The sequence below is a fragment of the Halichoerus grypus genome, chromosome 10 (assembly GCF_964656455.1).
Source record: "Halichoerus grypus chromosome 10, mHalGry1.hap1.1, whole genome shotgun sequence".
NCBI classification, from domain to species: Eukaryota; Metazoa; Chordata; class Mammalia; order Carnivora; family Phocidae; genus Halichoerus; species Halichoerus grypus.
In genome coordinates, this window is record NC_135721.1 from 951,765 (window position 1) to 976,516 (window position 24,752).

The 24,752-nt window shown below is 60.1% G+C and overlaps 1 protein-coding gene across 6 annotated transcripts in view; it reads right to left on the bottom strand.

The window, feature by feature from the left end:
• Window positions 1-686: 686 nt before the first annotated feature.
• The window catches only part of PXDN (peroxidasin), a 78,702-nt gene continuing 54,636 nt past the window's right edge, over window positions 687-24,752 (bottom strand). For 5 of the 6 annotated variants that reach the window (XM_036081597.2, XM_036081599.2, XM_036081596.2 and 2 more), the window contains 12 exons: window positions 24,088-24,246; window positions 23,602-23,714; window positions 22,523-22,679; window positions 20,410-20,518; window positions 19,699-19,856; window positions 14,304-15,807; window positions 10,625-10,759; window positions 9,747-9,955; window positions 6,140-6,260; window positions 5,906-6,038; window positions 3,389-3,502; window positions 687-2,711 (listed from right to left, as the gene is read on the bottom strand). In XM_036081597.2, coding sequence (XP_035937490.1) covers window positions 2,592-2,711; window positions 3,389-3,502; window positions 5,906-6,038; window positions 6,140-6,260; window positions 9,747-9,955; window positions 10,625-10,759; window positions 14,304-15,807; window positions 19,699-19,856; window positions 20,410-20,518; window positions 22,523-22,679; window positions 23,602-23,714; window positions 24,088-24,246 — 3,032 coding nt within the window. In that variant the 3' untranslated portion in view covers window positions 687-2,591. Of the gene's footprint in view, window positions 2,712-3,388; window positions 3,503-5,905; window positions 6,039-6,139; window positions 6,261-9,746; window positions 9,961-10,624; window positions 10,760-14,303; window positions 15,808-19,698; window positions 19,857-20,409; window positions 20,519-22,522; window positions 22,680-23,601; window positions 23,715-24,087; window positions 24,247-24,752 lie in introns of those variants that run through there. The other variant, XM_078055889.1, reaches the window with a different exon arrangement.

Below are 24,752 nucleotides of genomic sequence, written 5' to 3' on the forward strand. Positions count from 1 at the left end.
TCCTACAGACTACGTAGCACCACACGTGTCCAAGAAGAGCCGGCTGAATTCCGGAGTCGTTGAAAAAAGATGGCTTTGAGCTCCCCACGTCCCCGTGAGCGGAAGCTCATCCGTCGCTGCTGTGCCCTCCAGACTGACAGAACTCACCATCAAAGAAGCAGACAACGGAGGCCGCCACTCCCGTAACTCGGCATGCTCATGAAAGCTGCCCAAATTTTGAAGCAATTTGGCAATTTAAGAAACTCATTTAATTTTCCTACCATTTCAAATGTCCTTCTGGCTGAGGATTCTGTCAACAGTAGTCACTGCCCCCAGGCCCCGTGAAGATGCCCCAAATCCTTCCAGTTCTCCTTAAAGCAGCGTCCTCTCTCCCATCCGCACCCAGAGCCCAGAGCAGGGACAGAGGTCCCCCGCGGCCCCGCGGCATGGTCCCTTGGAGGACCCTCCCATCCCTGGACCCCTCCCTGCCGCAGCTACACAGTCCCTCTGAGGAGGACATGTCCTTGTCCACAGCACGACGCGCCCGGAGGCAGGCGCAGCTCCCACAGGCCCCTGGGACCCCACTCTCTGAGACCCCGGCTCTCTCCAGGAGCTGCCTCCTTCCCTACCTGCTGTCGGCCCCGCGGGGCCAGCAAGCGGCCGCCCCGACCATGGGCTTGACGGAAAGAAGAACACCACTCTCCATCTGAAAACGTGGCCCATTTATTTGAACTGACGGCATCGTTACATAGTGCAAACGTTTCTTTGGTAATGAACTGATTACAATGAACACAGAAAGGCACTTGGCTGTTGGCAACAGTTAGAAACTAAATAAATATGTACACTCGCTTCGCGTGGCCGCGACCCCCCGCCCAGCCGCGGGTCCCTCCGGGCCCTGCCTGCAGCTCGGACACTGCATGTGAGATGAAACCGGGGACCCCGCGACGTTCCCGCTGCAGTTACAGACCCTCACCGTGAGTCGCAGACACCCCCCCTTCCGCCGAGAGAACGCGGCCCCAGCCATGCGTTGTAACCCTCTGTAGCGAAGCCACACGGTCGCCCCCAGACTCCAGACTCTCAGAACGTGGGATGCGCGGCCATCTTATACCTGAGCAACTTCCATAACCATCACGCTGTGCACACGGTTATCCACTCTCTCGCTGACAGAAATCGGTTCTAAGATTTGGTTATCAAATGTGACCTGGTATCTCCAAAGAAGTCCCACGCTCGAGACACCAGCTTGTGTTTACCATTCAACGTTCCGAGGACAAGAAGTCAAGTTGGCCGTGTTTAAAGCTACCGCGGACACTCTCACAACTGGAGTGTTCACCCCACCCCGCGGGCATGGCAGCCTGGTCACAGAGCCTGGCGTCTCCTGCTTCCAGAAGGATGCCCGCGCCGGGCCAGATCGGGCTCTGACCCTGCTCACCACATGCCCAACCACCAGGAGACCAGCCTTCCGGCCGCCGCGGTCATGGCCACCCCACAGCGCCCCACCCTGGACTTGCCAGCACAAACTGAGACCACCTGTGTCCTCGGGGGTCCTCCCCGGCAGGGCAGGGGCCCCGCGTCTGCGCTCAGCTCGGCGCCCGCACGCGGTGGGCGCTCGACCACATGCTTGCCGAACTGAGCTTGCATGTTCAGGGACACGCTTCTCAGGACACATCACTTCGTATCCAGAACAAAATAGGAGGTTTCCGGTCGATTAAGAAGAGAGAGACCATGAGGTATGATAGTTGCTTTTCTCTGAATTCTAAGACAACTTTTGCATAGGGGAAGTGATTTTTCTACCATTCCTGACACCTGAAACATGGGCAAAAACGTCATGCATTTGAAAATACAAATGAGGTAAAGGGGTCGATTTTGTTTCTTTAAGGCACTCACACGACCTGAAGGTAGGAAGTCCCTCCGTGGGGAGAAGTCCTCGGCGCTCGGCCGGGAACAGAGCTCAGCGTCTGCCACCAGCCCGGGCGCGCGCCTTCAGCAGGAACGGGCTTCACAGTTGGTCCACGCCGGGCAGCGTCACACAGGCCTAGTGAAAACCAACCTGTTTCTGCATTTCTGCACGTGGCTTCATCTTACTCTCATGGGCGAGGTGCTGGAAGTCGCAGGTGAGCGGGCGCCCGAGCAGCAGGGCCGTCGCTCGGGGTCGACATGCTGGTGCCCTCCGCCCAGACCGTCAGCCCAGTTCTCCTACGAGTCTGTCCGTCAGCCACGCACTGATCTTCCCTTTCCACCGTGGCGTGCGTCCTTCCGGTGGCTCCGGGACGCGCCCTGGCTGCGGGGGCTCGTCTGCAAGCTCCAGGTGTCAGAACCAAGTGGGACTCACTTTCGGTCGAGAAGAAAACGGTGGTATCCGGGGAAGTGAATTTAGGAGCCTAAATGACTTAACTGTGCAATTTAATAGTAGCACCAATATTTCAATAAAAACATTAAATAAAAACCTGAGAATCTAACGTGAAGTTAGGACGCGTGTCCGTGGTTTCTCCTCTGTGAATGATCTGGTCTAAGCACCTGCCCTCCACTGAGACAGAGGGATCCCTCCCGTCCGCACGCCCTGTGCCGGCCGTCAGTCTCGAGGACATGGAGGGCCCCCGAAGGCCTCGCCCAGCCTAAGGCTTCTTCCCCGCGCCGTCTCTCGGGCAGACCGGGCAGCAGGCCCCACGGGCTCTCACGGGTGCTGGGCAATCGGCAGGCTGGCAGGCCTCCACGAAGCAGGTGACCTGCCCGTCCTGGAGGAGAGAGGCGCCAGGACCCGTCAGTTCCTGGGGTATGCAGCCTGCGCATCACCCCCTGCCTGGCTGCCCTTCCGACCCCATGCCGGTCTGAGCTCTTTGGTGGTTTGTAATCAAGGGCTGATTCTCCTGCTGATTAACAGCTGCAGACACCCTGCACTTCTTCCAGAAAGTTCAGGCCCCCACCCAACTGGCCACCCACCCTGAAGACAGCCCAGGACTCCAGGCTCAGCACAGCCCCCCGGCCCCACACCCGGGACCCCAGGATCATGTCCGGGATGTCTACCAGGAGGAGGACAAAGTAGGGAGAGGCTGCAGGGGACCGTGCTGTCCCCACTCTGCTGTCATTCCCAAACAGGACAACCACCAGGGACCCTGGAGCTCCCTTCCCATCCCCGGGCCAGAAAACACATCCCCTTCCTGAAGCTCCGGCCTGGACACGGGGGCCACCGCGGTCCCCACAGCACCTCCGTCCACTTTCTCTGGAGACCGAGAACCACCTGGCAGGCCCACCGTCCCAGCTGGTGCAAACACCGAGGCTGCCTGGGGCCGTGGTGTGCAGACCCACCCTGAACAGAGCTGTGGGCAAAGAGCCCCTGACTTCCGCCGAGTGGGGGCACCCGCCTCGGAGTGCGGCTGGTCCCCCGGTTCCCACGGCAGAGCCCCACACTCACGCGGCACTCGCAGACGGAGCATGCGTCTCGCTTCCACTTGGCGCCGTTGGCGTGAGGCTGCCCGTCCGCATCCGTGCAGGCCGCCCTGCTGAGCCGGGACTCCAGTCTCTTTATCTGCAGCAAAGCAAAGACGTGCACTGCTCACTGCAGGGAAGGTCTCAGCCCTGGAAGCGCACCCGCACCTCCGCCTGGGAGGAGGACGCCTCCGGCTCAGCAGGGACACTTGGGGTTCTGAGACCTCGGCGACAGCCCTGTGTCACGGGGCAGACTGCAGCCTACGGCAGCTCCAGGGAAAGAACAGAAGCCCGAGGGAGATCAGACGAGAGGCTCCCACGCGACCGTGCGAGCGGGAACCACCCAGACAAGAGCATCCTGCAGGTAGACTCCCGGACGCGGACAGCCGTGACCGGCCACCAGCCCCAGCCGCGGGCGGCGCCCCTCCTCCGTCCCTGCTGCTGCGGGCCGACGCGGACGGTGGCCAGACGTGCTTGTCTCTGCACCGTGGAGGGTCCAGCAGCCCCGCAAAAGTCCCAGCTCATCTATCGGTCCTCGAGCGGGGTTTCCGTCACAGGCACTGAATCTCCTGACCCCACAGAGGAGAACGGACACGACCAGGTGCGACCGCCTAAGGACGCGTCAGCAGCGGGGGCGTCCGCTCTGATAAAGGACGGAGCACCAAGAACGGATTCGACATGCAGACCTCCCGCGCGCTCCTGGCCGTTAAACGTCCTCCATCTACTCCGTGTGACGGCATGCCGTTCACCGCACGGCCTCCAAGCTGCACAGGACCACGCGGTCTTCGTGGTCAGGTCACCTGGCCTCGCACACTCTGCATCTGCGCGGCCGGCAGCCGGGCGACCTGAGCTTTGCCAGCGCAGGGCACAGGCGCCCAGGTGGGCAGGTCAGGTGCTGCTCTGAAGGGAGGCCGCCCCCTGCACTCAGGCCCTTGCTAGCATCATGATCTTGACGTCCCCAGACCTCAAAGCTGTCTTCCAAGTCCTGAAGGCAAGGAGGGTCCCTGAGGCCGCGGGAGCAGCAGCACAGGCCGGGAGGGGCTGCTGGGGACGCTGGGGGGCTCTCCTCGGTGATCGCTGACCGAATCGTGGCATAAAGCCGGAAGAAGCAAGGACAAACCTCGCCCAGCGCCTGGGAGACGACTGGGGTAGAAGCAGCTCTGCGCGAACCAGGCCTGGCCATGCAGAGTAAGAGAGACGCCCGCGAACTTCCCACCCGTCTCCACCTGCATTTCCCAAGACCTGGCGCCCTGCCCATCGAGCACCCCTGCCCTGAAATGTGGGGGTGCGCAGAGGGAAGGGGACGCACACCGGGGTTATTCTGTCCTGCGGCTGGAAGAAGCCACGGACGGGGTCAAGGTGCTGGTGGGCGCCGGGGGGGCGCGGGGGGGCTGGTGGGCTTGGGGCAGCCAGCTGTGTATGCCCTCCTGATTCTGCTCGCACTGACCCATCTGCATGGTGCCACCTCTCCCCTCTGCACTCTCCGTGGTCACTGGTCCAGCCTGCCTGCCCGGAGTGACCATCTCTAGGACTCAGCACCCACCAGCCCCTGGCTGAGCCCCCGGGATGCCCTGTGCCTGTCACTGCCTGGCTGTGTCTCTCTGGCTGTGGGCGACGGTCGAGGGGCTTCTCTCCTGATGCCACAAGCCCTGCCCTCTGACCGGTGCCAGGCGTCCCCCCCACCCTGTCTCCAGTCTCTGTCACACACCTGGAGGCTGTCAGGTGAGATCGCAGCTCACGCTAAGCTGCACATCCAGCCGTGAGAGCACGTGCACGTGGCTGGGAGAGATGACATCATGTCCTCCACGCCCGAGGACTGAGGACCCCACACGTAGCAATGGGGTCCTGCTACCAGAGCACCACTCACAGGCCCATCTCGAGAGGTTTCCACAGCATCAGACATTTCTGCCAATAGGACCGTCCGATCTGCACACTGACTTTTACCCTGGGACCTCAGTCTCCACTCGTGTACACACAGAGCTCACTGAGGACCGGACGCAGAGAAGAGGACAGCAGGAAGCTCCCGGGTGGGGGAAGGCAGATCAGTCATTTTCTGCAAAACCCTACAAGTCCTCGGAGAAGAGCCCAGTGTGGAGACCCTTGGTGGGTGCCCTTCCCCACATCCAGGGGGACCTGACCACAAAATGCCTGCTGACCCCTCCCTGGGGACAAGGATTAGACCGACATTCCTAAAGAAGTGGCTTTGGAACAGGACCTGAGGTCTGAATTCTCCTTCATGGCCCCCTCCGACCTATGATCTCTGTGGCCGCTCCAGGGACCCCACGCCCTCCCCAGTGGCACCCGAGGGCAGCCCACAGGGAGAGCTCCCCAGCCACCGGGAAACCGGAGGGCAGCCCCATGTGGCCGGGCCGGGGACAGGCCACAAGAGAAGAGCCAGACAGGAGGCTCCGGATCGGCGAGCCGGCGCAGATTTCACACCTGCAGGGTCTTGGGAGCAAGAACGCCGCCTGCGAATCGGGACGGGATGTGCAGGGACAGTTACCTGTTCTCTGAGGTCTGTGATGGTCTTTTGCATCTCCAGAACAAAGTCCTTGAAGTCATTCGTCCCCGGTACTTGAGGGCGCTCACGGGACGGGGCCGTGGCATTGCCCGGATGCTTTCTGTGTTTCCCGATGCTGCACGGGGCGGGGAGAGGCCGCCAACACACCTCAGCATGTCACGTGTGGCCACAGGCGCCCCGCCAGCACCCCGCACCCCGCCCCGGAGCCGGCTGTACCTCGGGGTCCCCCCGGAGCCTGCTTCCCCGGTGGGCTCGTCCTCCTGGTAGCTGAACCCCAGAGACCGCCTGCCTCGGAAGTGGTGCGAAAACGCGTTGAACTGTCCCCTGGTCCTGCAGTCTGAAACGAGCATGCGGGTGTTAGACGTTGGCTCTAGTTCAGGGGACGGCAAGCACATCCTGAGAAACGTCACTGAGCCTTCACAGCACGTCTATGGTGCAAGCCGGGGCCTCGTGGTGGGCCTCCTCCCTCCACGGGCAAGACGGCTGCCGGGCCACATCCTCCTGGCCTGGGAGCCCCCAAAGCCACCCGGACTCCCTGCCAACAGCCAGGACAGCCTCCTCCTCCACATTCGCGCCACAGCCCCCGTCCTCTCAACCGCGAGCTGGCTTCCCGCCACGCCTGGGGAGGACTCAGGCCAGGGCATCACCTTCCTCTGCGGCCTGGGCACTGTGCGCTCAGGAGCACCGTCCACACACCCAGGGGGCACCGTCCATGCACCCGGGGGACACCATCCACGCACCCGGGGGACACCGTGCACGCACCCAGGGGCACCGTCCACGCACCCAGGGGCACCGTCCACGCACCCAGGGGGCACCGTCCACGCACCCGGGGACACCGTCCACACACCCCTGCTCCCTCGTCCCCCCTCCAGGCCCTGCTCCTCCTGCCCATCCCATGCCACAAACACCCCGTTTCACTCCGTGCCCCATCTGCCCAGGACATGACTGGCCAGGAACGTGGCAAAGGCAACACCCGGCCCTTCCCAAACGCTGGAGTGTGCAGAGCAACGGCGGAAATCCCCGGGAAGAGAAAGTACAGGAGGAATAGGCTGGTCTCCTCCCCCTGCTCCCCCTCGTCTCTCCCAGTCTGGCGGGCCCGTGACCGCCGCCGGAGAGCAAAGGCAGGGACCTAAAGCCCACATCCATGCACAGCACAGAGTCCACGGGCAACTTCTCCCAGTGTTCTGCGAGTTACTCCAGCAGCTAAGCAGCATTCAGCTTCCCACTCGAACCTGGACCCATCGCTTGGAATTCCAACCCTGAGGCCAGCTCCCCGTGTAAACGCGCCGGACCCAGGAGGCCCTGCGGTCACGCGGTGTGGGAGGACCCCCGACACCAAAGCGCTCACCACCCCGGCGGGGTTCACGGCTCACAGCCCACGTGCCCCTCGGGGTTGCAGGAGGAGCTCACTTCGAAGACGAACGGCCTGTGCCTTCCACACCCAGAAACACGCCCACTCTCACAGCCGCCCCCGTTGGGCAAATGCGAATCCACGTTCCATCCGGATAACCCGTGTCCAGGTCTCCAGTGAGGAGCCGATCGCGCGCCTCCTGAGGCTGCCCCGGAGAACACAGCCTGCCCACGGAGCGCCAGCACGCCCGAGCCCGAGGCACACCTGGGTCTAATCTGAGAAAAGCTGGCCGCAGAGTCCACAGCGGGTCCAGAGGAAGCGGGCCCAGCACGTGCTGCGGAAAGTGGGGGCCAAGGGGCGCGGCATGCGATGCCCCCGTGGGAAGTGCAGCGTGCGTCCGCACTCACCTCCCCAGGTTTGCCCATACATGCACTTTCCTCAGAAGGAGAGCGGTCTGCGCCTTCCTCGGCTAGTTTAGGAAAAAATGGGGTGTACTCCTTTACAAACACACACATCCATGCACACACGGATGCACATATGCACACGTGCATATACACATGCGTGCACACGTGTGCTCGTACACAGACACCCGTAAATGGGGAGAGAGAGAACGGTAACACAGGACAAAACTTTGAGAACTGATGAATCTGACGTAATACAGGAATTCTCTGTAGTATTTTAAAACTGATGCAATTATTTTAGAACTGTGTGTATGCATTTGTGTGCACGTGCATGCATGTGCCCCATCAATCCCCACAAAAGGGCAATTTCTAACTTTGGTAAAAGAAAAAGAAACCGAGCACCCGGTGTCCTTTCTCAGGGCTCTCCTGTGCGCAAGCCTCCCGCTTGGGTCTCCAAAAGCACTCACGGGACTCTGCGGTGAGCTCAAGCGAGCTGCTCTGCCTTTTTTTTTTAAGTGGAATGGAAGGTAAACGGCAACCGACATTTGGTCCCGCCAAACCTTAATTCTTTTTCTTTCTGCCATATTTTAGACGTGGCTTTTGACCTATGATGGAAGACAAAGCTTCCGAAGCATCCTTGAACCTGGCCCGCTCAGGACCTGGAGGAAACGCGTCCAGGGGAAGGGAAGTCGGAAAGGCCTCAGCAGGTGCACAGAGGGGAGAGGGCCCCAATGACACCTGGCTCTGAGTCTCCTTCTCTCTCGGGACTCTGGCTTTTCAGAGCGAAAACAACAGAAAACCCAGTTCAGCCCCCATCTAAGCAGCGAGGGGGGCCTGGTGGCGCCATCAGGACGTGAAGTTTTGTATCCGAGAAGAACCGGCCTTTCCCAGAGGCTTTCCAAGAGCAGTTTCCTGAAGGTGCGAGGACCACTCTCTGCCACACCCATGGAAACGCAAGTTGAGCTGGACAAACCAACAAGGATATTTCTAAAAAAAAAGCTTAAAAAAAAAAAAACCCAAAACAAGTTTCCCTTAGATGTAATAGTGAGAATGTAAATGTTTTGGGATGTGTGGTGTGCAGTAAACTGAGCTCTAATCTTCACGCGAATCCTCTTATAATACCACACATGGCGTGGGTGCACACGCGTGCTCAGCACCTGCTCGTGCACACGCCCCACACATTCATGGAGAGAGGACAGCCAGGCGGAGGCGGACGCAGGACCAGATCAGCACAACCACCACACGCAGACACACGCAGAGGAAGAACAGCGCTAACCGACCAACCCCGATTCCAATGCTCACGGACATGACAGCCGATTAAAAGCAATTACCAGGGAGCACGAGAGCCCGACCAGAACCGTTTCCTCCAGGAAAGGAGGCAGAAGAAGGACAGCTCTAGTCTCCTGGCCACAGAAGAGCAGGGTCACACGGGCGGCTCGAAACACGCCCAGCATCATCCTCCCCGGGGCTCTGATTGCAGTTTGAATAAACCCAAAATTACGTTCAAAATAGGAAATGAAAATCACGTGAGCCACAGCAAGATTTGTGAATTCAAGGGAGCCTCGGGGTGAGGACAGTGGCCCCAGGCGGCGGGGACCCTCCAGCCCTCCACGCGTCCCCAGGCCTCCACACGGATGGCAGGCCCACCTCCAGACCTTTGACAGCACGCTCCGGAGACGTGTGCAATCACAGGACTTTGGAACACACAGCGTACTGAGTTCGGTGCGTGCTACGCTTCCTGGGTAGTCTGCGTCGTGTGTCATCCACGGGTACCAACACGCGACACTCATCCAACACGTAAGTGCTCGTATTAGACACAGGTTAGGTTTTAAGGAAAAAGCAGAAGCCTGACTGATGACGCTTATTCCTGCCTCCTGTGTGCGGCACTCGGCACTGCGTTCTCTCAGCGAACAGCACCGTGTAAGGACCAGCTCCTCACCATCACAGCCCAGGCTCCGCTGCATCCCCGCGTGGCCACCCCCGGAGCCGGGACGACGCACCCCGGCTCGCGCGGCAGGGCCCCCGGGACGACGCACCCCGGCTCGCGCGGCAGGGCCCCCGGGACGCGCACCTTCACAGCAGTCCTGCCACACGCGCAGGTCCACCCTGGGGACTTCGTCACAGCTGCCGTACCCGTGGGGGAACTCCGCCACGCGGAACACGTCCCTCTGCACACGCGTGATGTTGTCTGCGTTGTCACACAGGATCCTGGCCAGGGACGTCTGCTTGATCTGGGTCAGCTGCGCCGGGGAGAACACCCCCGGGTTTTCATACCATAACCTGTGCTTCCCCAGGACGAGAGAAGAGCAGACACAGGAAGGTGAATCCAAACATCCCCAACCAGTGGTGCCGACAGGACGGACAGCACCCGTGTCACCTGGGCTTCACTCATGGAGGGACTCGGACACGGCTCAGCTTCCGACTCAAGAAACAAAACAAAAAGCCTGGACTAAAATCGGCAGAGGGTCAGCGGCCCTGAGGCGCCAGCAGAGACCGCTCTTAGAAACCACGGCGTGGCGCACAGCCCCGGCGGACGCACGGGGGGCCTTCCCTATGTTAAACTACACTGATGACAGCACAGTAAACCTGAAACTTTGCAGTCTTGCCAGAAGTTCAAATTCCTCCAAACTCCCACAGTGGCTGAACCCTGTGAATTGTCTGTTCCCAGAAACAGAAGTGTCCTAAGTGGAAGGACACAAAAGCACCCGAGAACAGGGTCATGTAATTCTCGGGCTGCGGTGGGAGGGAAGTCCCCACACCAGGGACTTGATCACAAACACAGTGAGAGGTAAAGACACTCCTTCACTTTTCACCTGGACACAGACCTCCACCAACGCTCCTCACCTCCCCGAGTCCCCAGAAATGTGCATTTAAGAGCAGAGGTGGCTCCTGCCATCACCTGTCCCCGTGGCACCCGCATTCACCTGTCCCCGTGGCACCTGCGTTTACCTGTCCCCATCTCTCAAGCGCTTGAACTGCGTGCTCAGCAGGCACATCAGGGTGGGCCCCAGTCGGCTGCCAGGGACCAAGTCTTCCACCATGAGGGCAGGGAATAAGTCAATGTTGAGTGGAGACCCATACAACCTGCAAAACAAACAAGTGAAACCTTAAATTTGCCTAAGAAAGTGGTAGGTAGTAGATAAAACAAATATGAAAAAAGCCCTCATTTTTTATTATTATTTAGCACCTTTCAGACCTCCTGTCAGCAAAGAAAACTCACTTTTGTTTAAGCATCTATACATTACATTTTATTAACATATATTATTTGTTTCAGGGCTACAGGTCTGTGATTCATCAGTCTTACACAATTCACAGCGCTTACCAGAACACATACCCTCCCCAATGTCTATCACCCAGTCACCCCATCCCTCCCACCCCCCTCCACTCCAGCAACCCTCAGTTTGTTTCCTGAGATTAAGAGTCTCTTACGGTTTGTCTCCCTCTCTGGTTTCATCTTGTTTCATTTTTTCCTCCTTTCCCCTATGGTCCTCTGTCTTGTTTCTCAAATTCCTCATATCAGTGAGATCATATGATACTTGTCTTTCTGTGATTGACTTATTGCGCTCAGCATAACACCCTCTAGTTCCATCCACGTTGTTACAAATGGCAAGATCTCATTCCTTTTGATGGCTGCATAATATTCCATTGTATATATATACCACCTCTTCTTTATCCATTCATCTGTCGATGGGCATCTTGGCTCTTTCCACAGTTTGGCTATTGTGGACATTGCTGCTATAAACATCGGGGTGCACATAACCCTTCGGATCCCTACATTTGTATCTTTGGGGTAAATACCCAGCAGTGCAATTGCTGGATCGTATGGTAGCTCTATTTTCAACTGTTTGAGGAACCTCCATACTGTTTTCCAGAGTGGCTGCACCAGCTTGCATTCCCACCAACAGTGTAGGAGGGTTCCCCTTTCTCTGCATCCCCGCCAACATCTGTCGTTTCCTGACTTGTTAATTTTAGCCATTCTGACTGGTGTGAGGTGGTATCTCATTGAGGTTTTGATTTGGATTTCCCTGATGCCGAGTGACATTGAGCGCTTTTTCATGAGTCTGTTGGCCATTTGGATGTCTTCTTTGCAGAAATGTTTGTTCATGTCTTCTGCCCATTTCTTGATTGGATCATTTGTTTTTTGGGTGTTGAGTTTAAGAAGTTCTTTATAGATTTTGGATACTAGCCCTTTATCTGATATGTCATTTGCAAATATGTGCAAAACCTTTTTATCTTGATGAAGTCCCAATAGTTCATTTTTGCCCTTGCTTCCCTTGCCTTTAGCCATGTTTCTAGGAAGAAGTTGCTGTGGCTGAGGTCGAAGAGGTTGCTGCCTGTGTTCTCCTTTAGGATCTGGACAGATTCCTGTCTCACATTTAGGGCTTTTATCCATTTTGAGTCTATTTTTGTGTGTGGTGTAAGGAAATGGTCCGGTTTCATTCTTCTTATACATTATATTTGAAAAACTTTCTGTACTGTTTATATATACGTGTATAAAACACACACGCACACATTTATTATAAGTTTAGAAAAACCAAGTTAATATAGGAAGAAAATTAAACTCACAGCTTTTCTATTCAGAAATAGTCACACTTGACAATGTATACGTCTTTTGAGTTTCTTTTCATAAATACAAATGAACAAACTTCACATAACTAAAGGCAGACTTTTAAAAGAATAACTAATGCTGGGATTCGAGTATTTATTGAAAACACATGTGCTGCAGAGAAGCTATTTGTTAGCGGAACTCGTACACGCGCCTAAGATAGCAAGGTTTAAATGCTCCGGAACAAACGCGTTCATCGAATTCTTGCGATTCCACAGGAACGCCAGCGCGGGAGAGGAGAGGACAGCACGCTGCCGAAGACCCCCAAGCAGCCCTCCCAGACGCCCGCGGCAGCTTGCCTTCAACTGGGACTCCAAGCCCGGGGGGTTTTCTCAGCGCGCCCGGCTGAGGGGCCCCGCGCCTCACGGCCCGCACAGGACACAGGGGGCGCAACGGTGGCAGCGCTGGTCCTTCGGGAAGGGAGGCTGGGCGCCCCCTCGGACTCCAGGCCCCCGGCAGGCCCGTGCATGGAAAGAACAGCTGCGTGGCGTGGTTCCCCGGGAGCCACCTGGGAGCCGGTGCGGGAACCTGGAGCCCCCCCTCCACCAGCACACCTCCCACGACCCCGCTGCTGATGCTTTGACAGGGGACGGGGGACTCAGCCTGCAGGGGAGCGCCCCACTCTGGCCAGGCCCTGCCCCTCCCTCCCTCGGGCCCTAAGGAAGTTCCTGAAGTTTCCAGACCTCCTGGCCTCCGACTGCAGGTCCCCTTTCCCCGCTTGGCCGGCTGACCAAGAGGAAAGCGAGTGAGCGACTGGGTGTTTGGTGAATGAGGTGGAATGTCTTTCACAGGGTCTGCAGCACACACGGGTACGTCCCTCCACCCGCCGACAACGTTATCCGGGAGCACTAGCCCCTCCGGACTGTTGGACGTGAGTCTGGCCCGGGAGACAAATACGGGGATGGTTATCTGTGTCATGCGGACGAGAGCAGAGGAGGTGATTTAAGCACAGGGGAAACACAGAGCGTTCAGGTAAATCGTCATCAAGCCACACGGTGACAGAGACGGGCCGGTACCGGGCGAGCGGCACAGGCCGGTAGCCCGGGGCCGTGTTTGCACGAGCACAGGGACACGCGGAGCTCGCACGCGCTCTTCTGCACAACTTACATCACGCCGAAAGGGTCACCTTTCTGTAGAGGACACTTCGGAGGCTGACTAGAGAACCCTTCCATCCAGTGTTGAGGGAGTAAAGCAAGAATATGTAACTTACTCCACAGTGAACTGGAGAGTCCCCGGAACAACAGTGAGTCCTCAGAAGATTTCCCTCTTAAAACAATTCTTTCCAAATGCAAATGAATACAACCGAAATACCCAGTGACCTGCGGACTGAATTCACAAGTCCCGGGATGGTGAGGGATCATGACAGAGGAACTACTGAGCGGCTGATTCCATTAAAGAAACTGGTATGATGAACGTGGTAACGGTCAGCACGCCAAGGGCAGCACTGACCGCAGAGAAAGGCCGGGGCTGAGCTTGCAGAGAACAGCAGGTCGACCACGGAGGCCACGGAAGGGCTGGTGTAGACGGCTGCCCCCATCCTCCTGGATCAAGGCCTCTCTCCTCTCTGCTCCTGTGGTCTCCACGGGCCCGGCACAGCCTCGCGGTCCCACCCCCGCGGCCCCCGGCACCTGCTCAGCGGAACCCGCACGATCGCCTGAGGTGGTTCCCAGGCTCCGAGAGGTCGGCAACTCCGGCCCCGCTGTGTTGGGCGAGCCCTGGTGCCCTCTGCCTGACAGGAGCGTAGGGGCTCCCCACAGAGCCCAACATATCCCAGCTGGGCCCTCCCGCCGGACAGGCACACTGGACGCCCACGTGGCTATGGCCACGGCCTCCTGCCCCAGCACGGCCTCCTAAGGTGGCGCTCTGCAGGTCCACCCTCCGGGGCTCCTCTCCTCTGACCGCGCAGCTGCATAAACACACACTGAAATACAAAGAGCAGCAGCCACGCACACTTGGGGCCACCGTTCTCGGCACGCCTGACCTTTACAAACGGAGGACGCCAAACGGTTTCCTTCAACTCACCGTCTCAGCTTCTCCCGGATCTCGGGGTTCTTGATCTCGTTTTTCAGGTCCTCGAAGGTGTGGGCGGACGACAGGTTGCAGTAGACCCGGTACTCGTGGTAGGGCGGGATGCCGTGGTCCCGGCCGCGCTGGATGTTGATGGCGGCTAGGTCCAGGGCCACCGTGTGGGCCATGGAGAAGAGCCGCTCCGTGAGCTCTGTGTTCAGCAGCTGCGAGGGCACGCGCATCTTCCCCGCCACACCGAACAGGCCCCTGAGCAGCGGGTCGATGCCGCCCTCGCTCACGATGCGGAAGGGAGAGAAGAAGGCTTTGTGCAGGGGGACATGTCCCTGCACGATGGGCTCGAAGTTCTCGTCCAGCCGGTGCAGCACGGGGTTGATCAGCGTGTGGCCAAAGCGGAAGGCGGCCGTGGCGAAGGCGTTCACGATGCCCGCGTTGACGCCCGGGTCGTAGCCGCGGTACTCGCCCAGCACCTTCATGCCCACCTCGCCCAGCACCTTGGGCAGCCAGTGCTGGTAGGTGATGTGCTGCATCTGTGCGCCCACGATCTTCCTCGCCTCGTGGTAGATGGTGTCGCCGTCCCAGTGCGGGTTCAGGCCGAGCAGCTCCGCGGCCACGCGGTTGTGCTCGCGGAACCAGAGCGTGTGCATGCTCGTCAGGCCCAGCTGCTCGTTGGCGCGGTGGTCCCCGGCCAGGAAACAGGGGATGGGGCTCTCGTTCTCGTCCCGCATGCACTCCGTGGGCGGCCCGGCGGCGAACGGCAGCAGCGGCTTCCCCGACCGCTGCACGATGCCCTGCCGCAGAAGCCCCCGGTGGCTGGCCAGGTCCCGGATGGCGCGCGCCTCGTGTTCCGTGCTCCCGTACACGTTGGAGGCGTCGATGTAGGAGGTGAGCTGGTTGATCTGCTCCCGCGGGTACACGGAGTTCATGAGGAGGGACGTCATGCCGCTGCCGCACACGGGGCTGGAGCGCACGAAGAACATGCAGCGTGCCCCGCTGCGGACACGCGGGTCGTTGGGGGGCATGGCCACCGAGAAGCACGGGGGGTCACTGCTGCACACGGAGCTGCAGTGCTGGCCGTCAGAGAAGCGGGCCTGGCTGAGGGCCACCACCGTGGAGTCCAGGTCGTGGTCCAGGAACTGGCCCCACTGCATGAGCATGTGGGTGAACTGCGCGTCGGGCGTGATGGTCTCCGTCCCGATGAGGGAGGTGGACACCAGCCGGGGCATGGGGAGCGCGTGCCCGTGGTACAGCCGGCCGGGGTTGATGCCCCGGGGCGTGTTGAAGCCGTTCTCGTACACGGCTTTCAGCAGGCGCTCGAAGGCGGTCAGCGAGGCCCCCCACATGGGGCGCTGCAGGTTGTTGCACGTGCCGTCGTGAGTGCGGTACTTCTGGTGGAAACACATGTCCGAGCAGTTGTTCACGCGCCGGTGCGCCGTGCAGCCCGACAGGTTGGCGATGAGGCTCAGGTACTGGGGAGACACGAGGTCATTGTAGTGGTAACCTGCAGGGGAGAGGGGGACGCGGCTTACTCCCCAGACAGCGCACAACACACGGGGACTCGGCCCAGGCCCCTGAAGTCCTCCCCAACCCTGCCTCCTGGGCTGGGGACCCAGGAGGGGACCTGTGTGTGACGGGCGGGGGGACAACACGGGGTCCACTCAGCAAGGGCAAGGGGTCTCGCAGGAACAGCCGGGAAGGACCTGACCTGCAACAGGGCTGACTCTGGGGGCTGCCCACAGAGCCTTGCTCACACGCAGGGGCGCACGGGCTCGCGCACGCACCCACGCTCACACGCTCACACGCAGGGGCACACGGGCTCGCGCACGCACCCCCGCGCCCACGCTCACACGCACGGGTGCACAGGCTTACACACGCACCCCCGCGCCCACGCTCACATGCAGGGGCGCACGGGCTCGCGCACGCACCCCTGTGCCCATGCTCACACGCACAGGTGCACGGGCTTGCACACGCACCCCCGCGCCCACGCTCACACACAGGGGCACACGGGCTCGCGCACGCACCCCCACGCCCACGCTCACACGCTCACACGCAGGGGCGCACGGGCTCACACACGCACCCCCACGCCCACGCTCACACGCTCACACGCAGGGGCGCACGGGCTCACGCACGCACCCCCACGCCCACGCTCACACGCTCACACGCAGGGGCGCACGGGCTCGCGCACGCACCCCCGCGCCCACGCTCACACGCACAGGTGCACGGGCTTGCACACGCACCCCCACGCCCACGCTCACACGCACGGGCGCACGGGCTCGCACACGCACCCCCGCGGCCCCGCTCACACGCAGGGGCACACGGGCTCGCACATGCACCCCCGCGCCCACGCTCACACGCAGGGGCGCACGGGCTCGCACACGCACCCTCCCGCCCACATGCCAGCCCACAGTGCTGGGCACCTGCTCACCACTACTTATTTCCAAAGTATCTGCTCAGAGCAGATCAAGATGGACTCTGCCTACATTTAAAGAAACCGAACCAGTTCCAGTTTGTGGGGGCGGCGTCTGAACCCCCCACGGAGCTGGAGGCGGGGAGGTGTCCCAGTCAGAAATGGGAGCTGGCGGGCTGCATGAGAGGATGCGCCGCCAGGGTGTTTGGGCTCAATTAGACCTGAAAACTGTCATCAAGCACCTCCCGGACACGGGGATGGGAGACGGGGATGTCTGGCTCTGTTCTGTCAGCTCAGGAAGTCTCAGAAGCCCCAGGGGTCGGGGGCTCGTGGACAAGCCCGGGTCCGCACTGTCCCTCTCTCCAGGGGTTGCGGCGCCAGCCACCGGCCCAGGCTGGACACGACAGGCGGCCTGTGAGCTCACACGTGCTTGCTGTGCTTTGATAGACGGAGCTTCTAAAGCATCGCTGATAAAATGCTGCCAAACCACGCCTTCCTACAAAACCGGGCGGGCTGATCACTGCAGCGCATACGTAAGTTCTGGATTATGAGCTATTCACCAGGAATTCTGCGAACTGCCCTGACCATTTTTGACCATCCTTGTCCACTGTGCTTTGCTTTAGAAATGAAAACTACCTCCGAATGCAAACAAGTAACTACCAGTGAAAATACTGAAACATGAACCTGAGAATAAGGAAGAAAACTATTTCATGACCCAAGAGATGCCGGGAGGACTGTTTGCGGAGGCTCAAACGTTTTCTTCTGGGGTGAGTTAGGACACTGGGGTTTGTGGAACCAGGACCCAGGTGCCCCTGGAGACCAATGTCTCCTGTGCACTCCTGGAGCTTCTGGAGGTGAGACAGCCCCTCCCCAGCCCCTAACCTGGTCCTCCACCAGCTTCCCCACGTCACTAAGTGTCACCTCTGGCCTTCCGGCCCCTGGGGCTGAGACCCCATCACCTGACCCCTCCACATCCAGGCCACAAGTGACTATGTCACCTCTGCCTTCAAGGCACCTGGAATCCAAACCTCTCACCGGCCACCCTGGTGCCAACACTTTCCTCTCTCCTGGGCCACCCCACGGACGCCTGCCACCCCGGACCCGCCTGGGGACATCTGCCACCCCAGGCCCGCCTTGGCCACCCCACGGACGCCTGCCACCCCGGGCCCGCCTGGGCCATGCCGCGGACGCCTGCCACCCCGGACCTCCTTGGGCCACCCCGCGGACGCCTGCCACCCCGGACCCGCCTGGGCCACCCCACGGACGCCTGCCGCCCCGGACCTCCCTGGGCCACCACACGGACGCCTGCCGCCCCGGACCTCCCTGGGCCACCACACGGACGCCTGCCGCCCCGGGCCCGCCTGGGCCACCCCACGGATGCCTGCCACCCCGGGCCCGCCTGGGCCACCCCACGGATGCCTGCCACCCTAGAACCCCCAACAGACACCTGTCTGGTTTCCCGCACTGCCCTTACCCCTCTGTGGCAGGACCACCCAATGACCTGATCCATGTGACCGGATCACTTGTCTACAAGAAGCCCCATGGCTCCCATATCACACAGACCAAGACAAGTCCATCCTCTTGCCTCAGGAGCCCCTTCAGATCGAGAACCCAAACCGCGCTCGCGCCCCCGCCTGCATGTCCACCTACTGCAGCCGCGTGAGCGGCCTGCTCACCCGCAAATATCCCCAGGACGGCCCAGAGCCGTGCGCCCCTGCTGGGCTAAGTCACTTTAGTTTCTGCTCTCTGTCCAGGTTTCCACATTTTTCTGTAAAAGCACGTGTCGCAGGAGGTGAGCACGCCGTCCTGCACGAGAACCACGGCAGACGGGCTCTGCCTCTGCAGGTGGCCGCACAAGGTCTCGGGGCCGCCTGCGGGGGCCACCACGGCCACACTCAACACGGGAACGATGAACCAACCGACGGAGGGAGGCCACAGCGGGGAGAAGGAGCACCGCGCACTCCACGGACCCTCCACGCTCGGCAGCATGTGGTCCTGTACGACCGATGGCCGGGAGCACGGGGAGGCGCCACGGGGACAAGGCCACATGTCCCACACGTCCCTGCCCCATTCCCGGGCCTGAAGGGGGGAAAGTGCCCCCAACACAGGCGAGTGCAGAGAAGGCGGGGCCCCCACGTTTCTCCCCAGGGGCACCCGCGAGGCCAGGCTGGTCGGTCCAAGGAGGGGAATCGTCCGCATGGCCCCCAACCGAGGCCGGTGCCCCCAGGAGGACGAGGCGGCGCCACGGTCTACACGTCTACACGGCAGCGCCGGGAAGCTCAGCCCCAAGCCGGGGCAGGACTGAGGGCGGCCCGGGCGCTTCCTCTCCTCCCAGGAAGCAGAGGGCCGGGCTTCCACATCTTCACGCCACACGTTCGTATCTAAGAACACTCAGTTCTTGAGGGACATTTCTGTCCTGCGGGCAGGATGGGCTCCCCGAAGACGAGTCAGAAAACCCCGTGGAAAGCCCAGAGCCTGACCCCCAGTGAGGGGACGGTACGCACGCGCTCCCACAACGCTTTAAATGAACACTCGCCGTTGAAGGGATGCTTCCACACAGGAGAAACCCCGGGCCTCTGGCGCCCTTGAGAGCGCTGCGCCCGGCTGGCTCTGCGCGGACAGGCTGCGGGAGGGCCGTCAGGCTCCCTCCGTCCACAAAGCACCACGGCGGGCTCTGCAGCCGCCTCCCGAACGCCCGAGCACCAGGAGCCTCCTTCCCAGCAGCCGCAACCCTGCATCCCAGGCGCACGGCCTCACGGATTCGCGGCTAGCCTGCTGGGTCACGGGGGCCCGACCCGCCCGGCCTGGGGTTCAGGGCAGCGCACGGTCCAGCTGCGCGTCAGGGCACCCGAGGCGGTGGCTGTGGGGCAGCCCAGGCCTGGCCCACCGAGTGCTCCCTCAGACACGGGGATGCGGGAACGGCTCCCGGGAAGGCCCCACAGCCGTGCGGCCCAGCACTCAGGGGAGGGGGGGCCCGGGACTGACTTGTTCCGTTCAGGTCGACCATCAGGCCGTGCTGCACGTGCTCCTGAATGAGCTGCAAGGTCCGCTCAAATATCTCCCCGGCGCGCGCCTGCTCCACGGTGTAGGGGTCCCTCGGGTACCGGAACAAGGCCAGCAGGTCGTTGGGAGATCGGGGCCGGCTGTCGGGTTGAGGGGCACACAGGGAAGAACAGAACCAACTTTTGAGGACAAGAATCACTCACATCCAAAACTATAATTATTACCACTAAATAGTTCTGGAGCTACTTTTCTAGAGACACGATGTATCGTACCTCACTCGTCCCAAGCGGAAGGCATCGAACACAAACAAAAACAAAGACACTAAAAACAAATAATTAAGTCAATAGAGGAAACACAATCTGTTTTAGTTACAATGCAGAATAAAACACTTCGGAATTACCAACGTGAACAAATACGCTACAGCCCGAGAGATTTTGTTCTTGCCAAATCACTCATTAACAAGCCCATGGAACGAGTTCAGATTTTCTAAAAATGCCTCATTTGTGAATCCTGGTTCCGCTTCTACTCAGAAAGGACGTGTCGTTTGTTGTCCGAACCCCACAAAACTTGATGCCAACGTTGATTATGATTTTTAAATTAAAAGGTTTTCCCTCGGATGAAACAGGTCACAGCTCTGTTCTACCCAGAGGCTGAGCGAGCAGAGGTCCACACCCACCCCCGCCCCCACGGTACCTGTCAAACAGGTGCGTGCGGGTCGAGTTGATGGCTCTGTCCACGGTTGCAATCGCTTCAACAATCGATGTGGCCACAAACGGGTCCCCATTTCGACTGACATCAGGAACTGGGAAAACAGGAAGTCGTCCGTTACGTTACTGCGTTACTCATGCGTCTGGCTGCTTGCTCCTTCCCCGCCAGATGCCTCGCGCCAGAGCGGCCCGGGCGTGGCTGCCGGTCAGCGGATGGTGCCCACGGTGCCAGGCCCCGTCCGCCGTCGGCAGGCCCGTCAGACCTGCGGCGTGGCACCACCGGTTCTGGTGCTGGCGGCCACCGTCCTCCCCTCCCCCTCCACACTCACCGTCCCTTACGGCCAACGTCACCGTTGAGGAGAGCAGCCGGCTCACAGACGCCCTGCTCAGAACTTTCCAGGGGCTTCCAACATACGCAGAATAAAAACCAAACCACGGCGTGGCCAACAAGGCCCCAGACCAGCCTGGCCTCCCCGATTCCTCCACTGGCCTCCGGCTTTCGGCTCGTCCGACCTCAGGCTTCACACTGGCCATGCCACGCGGCTCTACGTCTCAGAGTTTGCTTGCTCGGGGTGGTCCTCTGCGACGGCCTCCCCCAACCCCGACTCTCAGGGTCGGATCGCTCTTCCAGCCTGCTTCTCGTCCCTGTCCGCCACCAGCATCTCTGCGCTGAGCCGGAAGGTGCCGCCCGACTCACCCCTCGGGCCCCCGACAGCGCCTGACGCCCAGCCCTGCCCAGAGCCGGGTGCGGCCACCCCTGCGCGCTCCGCAGGCCCAGCCCACTCACCGCTGTCGGCGGGCCCCTCCACACGGCTGAAACATGCCCAGCGGCCTTTCCCCCGGCACAACCCCCACCTCGGTGTGTCTCAAACGGGGCCAAATGTACTAATTTTTGGAACCTAATACTTTTATGCTAAGTGGCAGACAAACAGATCAGATAATTTTACACAATTTTGTGACTCCAATATTTCATTATTACGCATGACGGATTTGTTGTTCTCTAAGCAATGATCACAAAAATAATTTAAAACATTAAACTATCTTTAGAAGAAATAAAAGAAATTCACCAAAACGTTAATAGAGATTATTTCTTGGAGGTGGGATTGTGGGTGGGAGATTATCTTTAAATCTCATATATACGACTAATTCACATCAAAGTAACATTATTTTTAGGTATCAAAAATTGTCATTTAAAAAAAAGTTATAGAATTCATCAATTGAGTTTTACATCCATTTCACACACCATATATAGTGGGAAAATAACATTTTCCCTAAAAAAAACACCCAAAACCAGGCTCCCGGTTATTCCCTTATGGTTCCCGTCTGGCAAGTGCCTACAGGCTTCAGGCTCCGGGGGTGCTGGGCACCCAGCCCAAGCAGACCCGCCCCACCTGGGGCGCTCACAAGCCCGTGGGAAAGGCGGGTGGGTGAGCTGTGGTGGGAAAGGCAGAAGCACAGACCCAAATGTGGGCACTCAGGACGGGCCACCCAGAAAGCACAGGGAAGCTAGAGGGGACGTGCCTGGGGCGCGGGTGGGGGTCAGCCCTAAGGATGCGGTTTCACCCTGGCACTACAACAGTGGGAAGCATCAGCGACAGGTCACGGGACCTGCCCTTTCAGGGAGATGGCCGTGCAGACAGAAGAGGTGGAGGAGGCAGGTGAGGGGCAGACGCAGACGCTGGACCAGCGTGGTTGGCAGGGTGCAGGGCAGGGAGCGGCCCCTGATTAAGGACACTCATCCCGGGAAGACGGGGGCCCCATCCGGAGCAAGTGAGCACGGCAGAGGGGCACACGCCTGCCAAATGGGGACCGTAAATTACACACTGTCGAATTTGAGTGGGTTTGGAAGACGGCCATGCCCACCACTAAACCGCGCTCACGGAGAGCCTTGACCACAGGGCACGTGACCACACTGGCCTGCAGTCCCGGGGCGGCAGCAAGAGTGTGTGGTGCCAGGGCCCTGGCGTGTTCCCCCGACAACCAGGGACGCGCTGCCTTCCGAGAATCAGATGGTGGGTCTGCAAGTGCCCCAGGCCGGGTGCCCCCTCCCGCCTGTGAGCCCACGCCGGGGAATGTCCACACGGGCCACAGGGACTCACCGCTCACGCTGAGCACCATGCTGACGGAGGCCTGCCCGATGGTGTTCCGGGCCACGCACTCATAGCGGCCTGCGTCCGCCGTCCCGACATCGTGGATGGTCAGGAACCCCTCGGGGCTAATGTGAAATTTCCCACTTTCCGTCACCTGAACCCCATCCTGGAGCAAAGCAGAACAGGAATGATACTAGGAACGAGACCAAGAAGCAGAAGTTGTTTTACCTGGGGGTGGGGGGACCACTCTCAGCACCTCACAGATGCACATGGCCTAGAAGCTACGCTCAGATCTATCCAAAACTGGAGAGAAGAGGGGATTTAGTCCAATTTACTGAGAGGAACTTTTCTTAAACTCTTGTGAAAGATCCAGAAAAGATTAAGACAGAGACCGAGTCCCTTGGATTCTCCAGGATCAGGGGTTGGGGGCACACAATCCCCCGTGGGATGTGCACGAAAGTGGGAAAGGCAGAGAGCGCGGGCACCCAGTGACGGAGAAGGGCCCTGGGCAAGGTCTTCTGGGCGACAGGACACCTGAGCCACCCCTGAGAAGGGCAGGCGACGGGCCTGGCAGAGGAAGGACAAGAACAAGCCCACCAGGACAGCGAGACGGCCACACGTGGTCCCGGCAGAGGGCAGGTGAGATCTGGGCAGTGGGGGGACGTGGGAGAGGGCCAGGGTGTCCCCCAGAACTCAAACCTCCCTGTGGGGGCCCCCTGCCCATGGCCACCCTGTCCTCCAGGGACACATGTCCTGTTGAAACCCTCGTTCATAATGGCTAAACACCGGGATGCAATTTTCTACTGGGCTTCACAAAAGCAACCCAGGAAAATGGAACAACAACAAAAAACCTCTCCACTGACGATGGGGCCATGGATCTAACCGGAGGGTTTTCATTGCTTTGTCACTGAGAAGAACGTGAAAAAGAGAATGCGGGTTTGTTTGCTTCTGGTTTTGTTAGTAGGGATCCCTCAGCATCGTTTAACTCGGGCTGTGGTGAGGATGCTTTCTCTGCTCCGGATGGTGCGGAGAAGCCGCGAGCTGGCGGGCACCTGCCACACCCGTGCCCCGCCCCCCACGGGCGGTACCTTGTTCCAGGTGATGACGGGCTCGGGCTCCCCCTGGGAGCTGCAGGGGAGCTGCACGTTGGTGCCCACCTCCACCGTCATGTCGCTTGGAATGCTGGCAAACACCGGCGTGACTGCAAAGCAAGGGACAATGAGCTGACCGAGGAGGAGAACCCGGGACACTCGTCATTCATACCAAACGCCTCCTAAGAGCACAGGCCCCTCGTCCTCAGCCAGGGCAGGCCCAGGGCACTCTCGGCCAGCATTGGGCCCTCCCTCTGCCTCCCAGCTCGGTCTGCACAGAGCACAGGGGCCGGAGGGAAGGGGAGATGGTCTGCCGGCTGCCCGCCCTCCACCTGAGGGGCCGGGTCTCAAGAGCAGACCGCAAGCCCTCACCTCACCAGCTCCTGCCCTAAGCTGTGAGTGCTGGCTGCCGAAGGCCCGCCTTTCCCGAAAGCAGGTCTGCACAAAGCAGTCCGTCCACCAGGAGGGGCCAGCGCCGCGTACCTCTGGGCTGCACGGTCAGGTGGGCCACGGCCCTCTGGGAGCCGATGATGTTGACGGCCTGGCACTCGTACTGGCCCTGGTCGTGCAGAGCCACAGCCGAGATCCGGAGCGTTCCTGACGAGAGCACCAGGTGCCTTCTGTCCACGGACAGCTGGCTCCCTGAAAGGCATGGACACAGAGTGGGCCACTCGGACTCAGCAAGGCTGGGTGCAGCAGAACTTTCTCGGAGCAAACGGAACAGTGGGACGGACTGGTCTCTGCCCGAGTCAGGGGCGGCAGGGCTCGGCACCTCCTGAGCGACATTCCATACCAGCTGGGAGCCGCCAGGTCAGGGACAAACAGAGCCGCCCTGCCTCTTAGAAACTCCCCAGAAGCAGGAGGAGCAGATAAGAGAGATGCAGGAGCCGGGACACCGGGGGCCGTTGGGGAGGGACTGCTGGGGAGGGGCTGGGGGGCTGGAGTTATGCAAAAGCACAGGACACCCTGGTGAGGTGCCAGCACACGGCCCCTCCCGCCAGGGGCACAGAAGTCCAGGTGCTAGGTGCTCATGCACCTGCCCACCCAGGGTGCTTGCTCCTCAGGGGAGGAAGGCGGCGAGCGGCCCTCTGGTTCAAGGCAGAGCCCCTGGGCAGGTCCTCAAGGTCAATTCCAGGACAGAGCCCTGA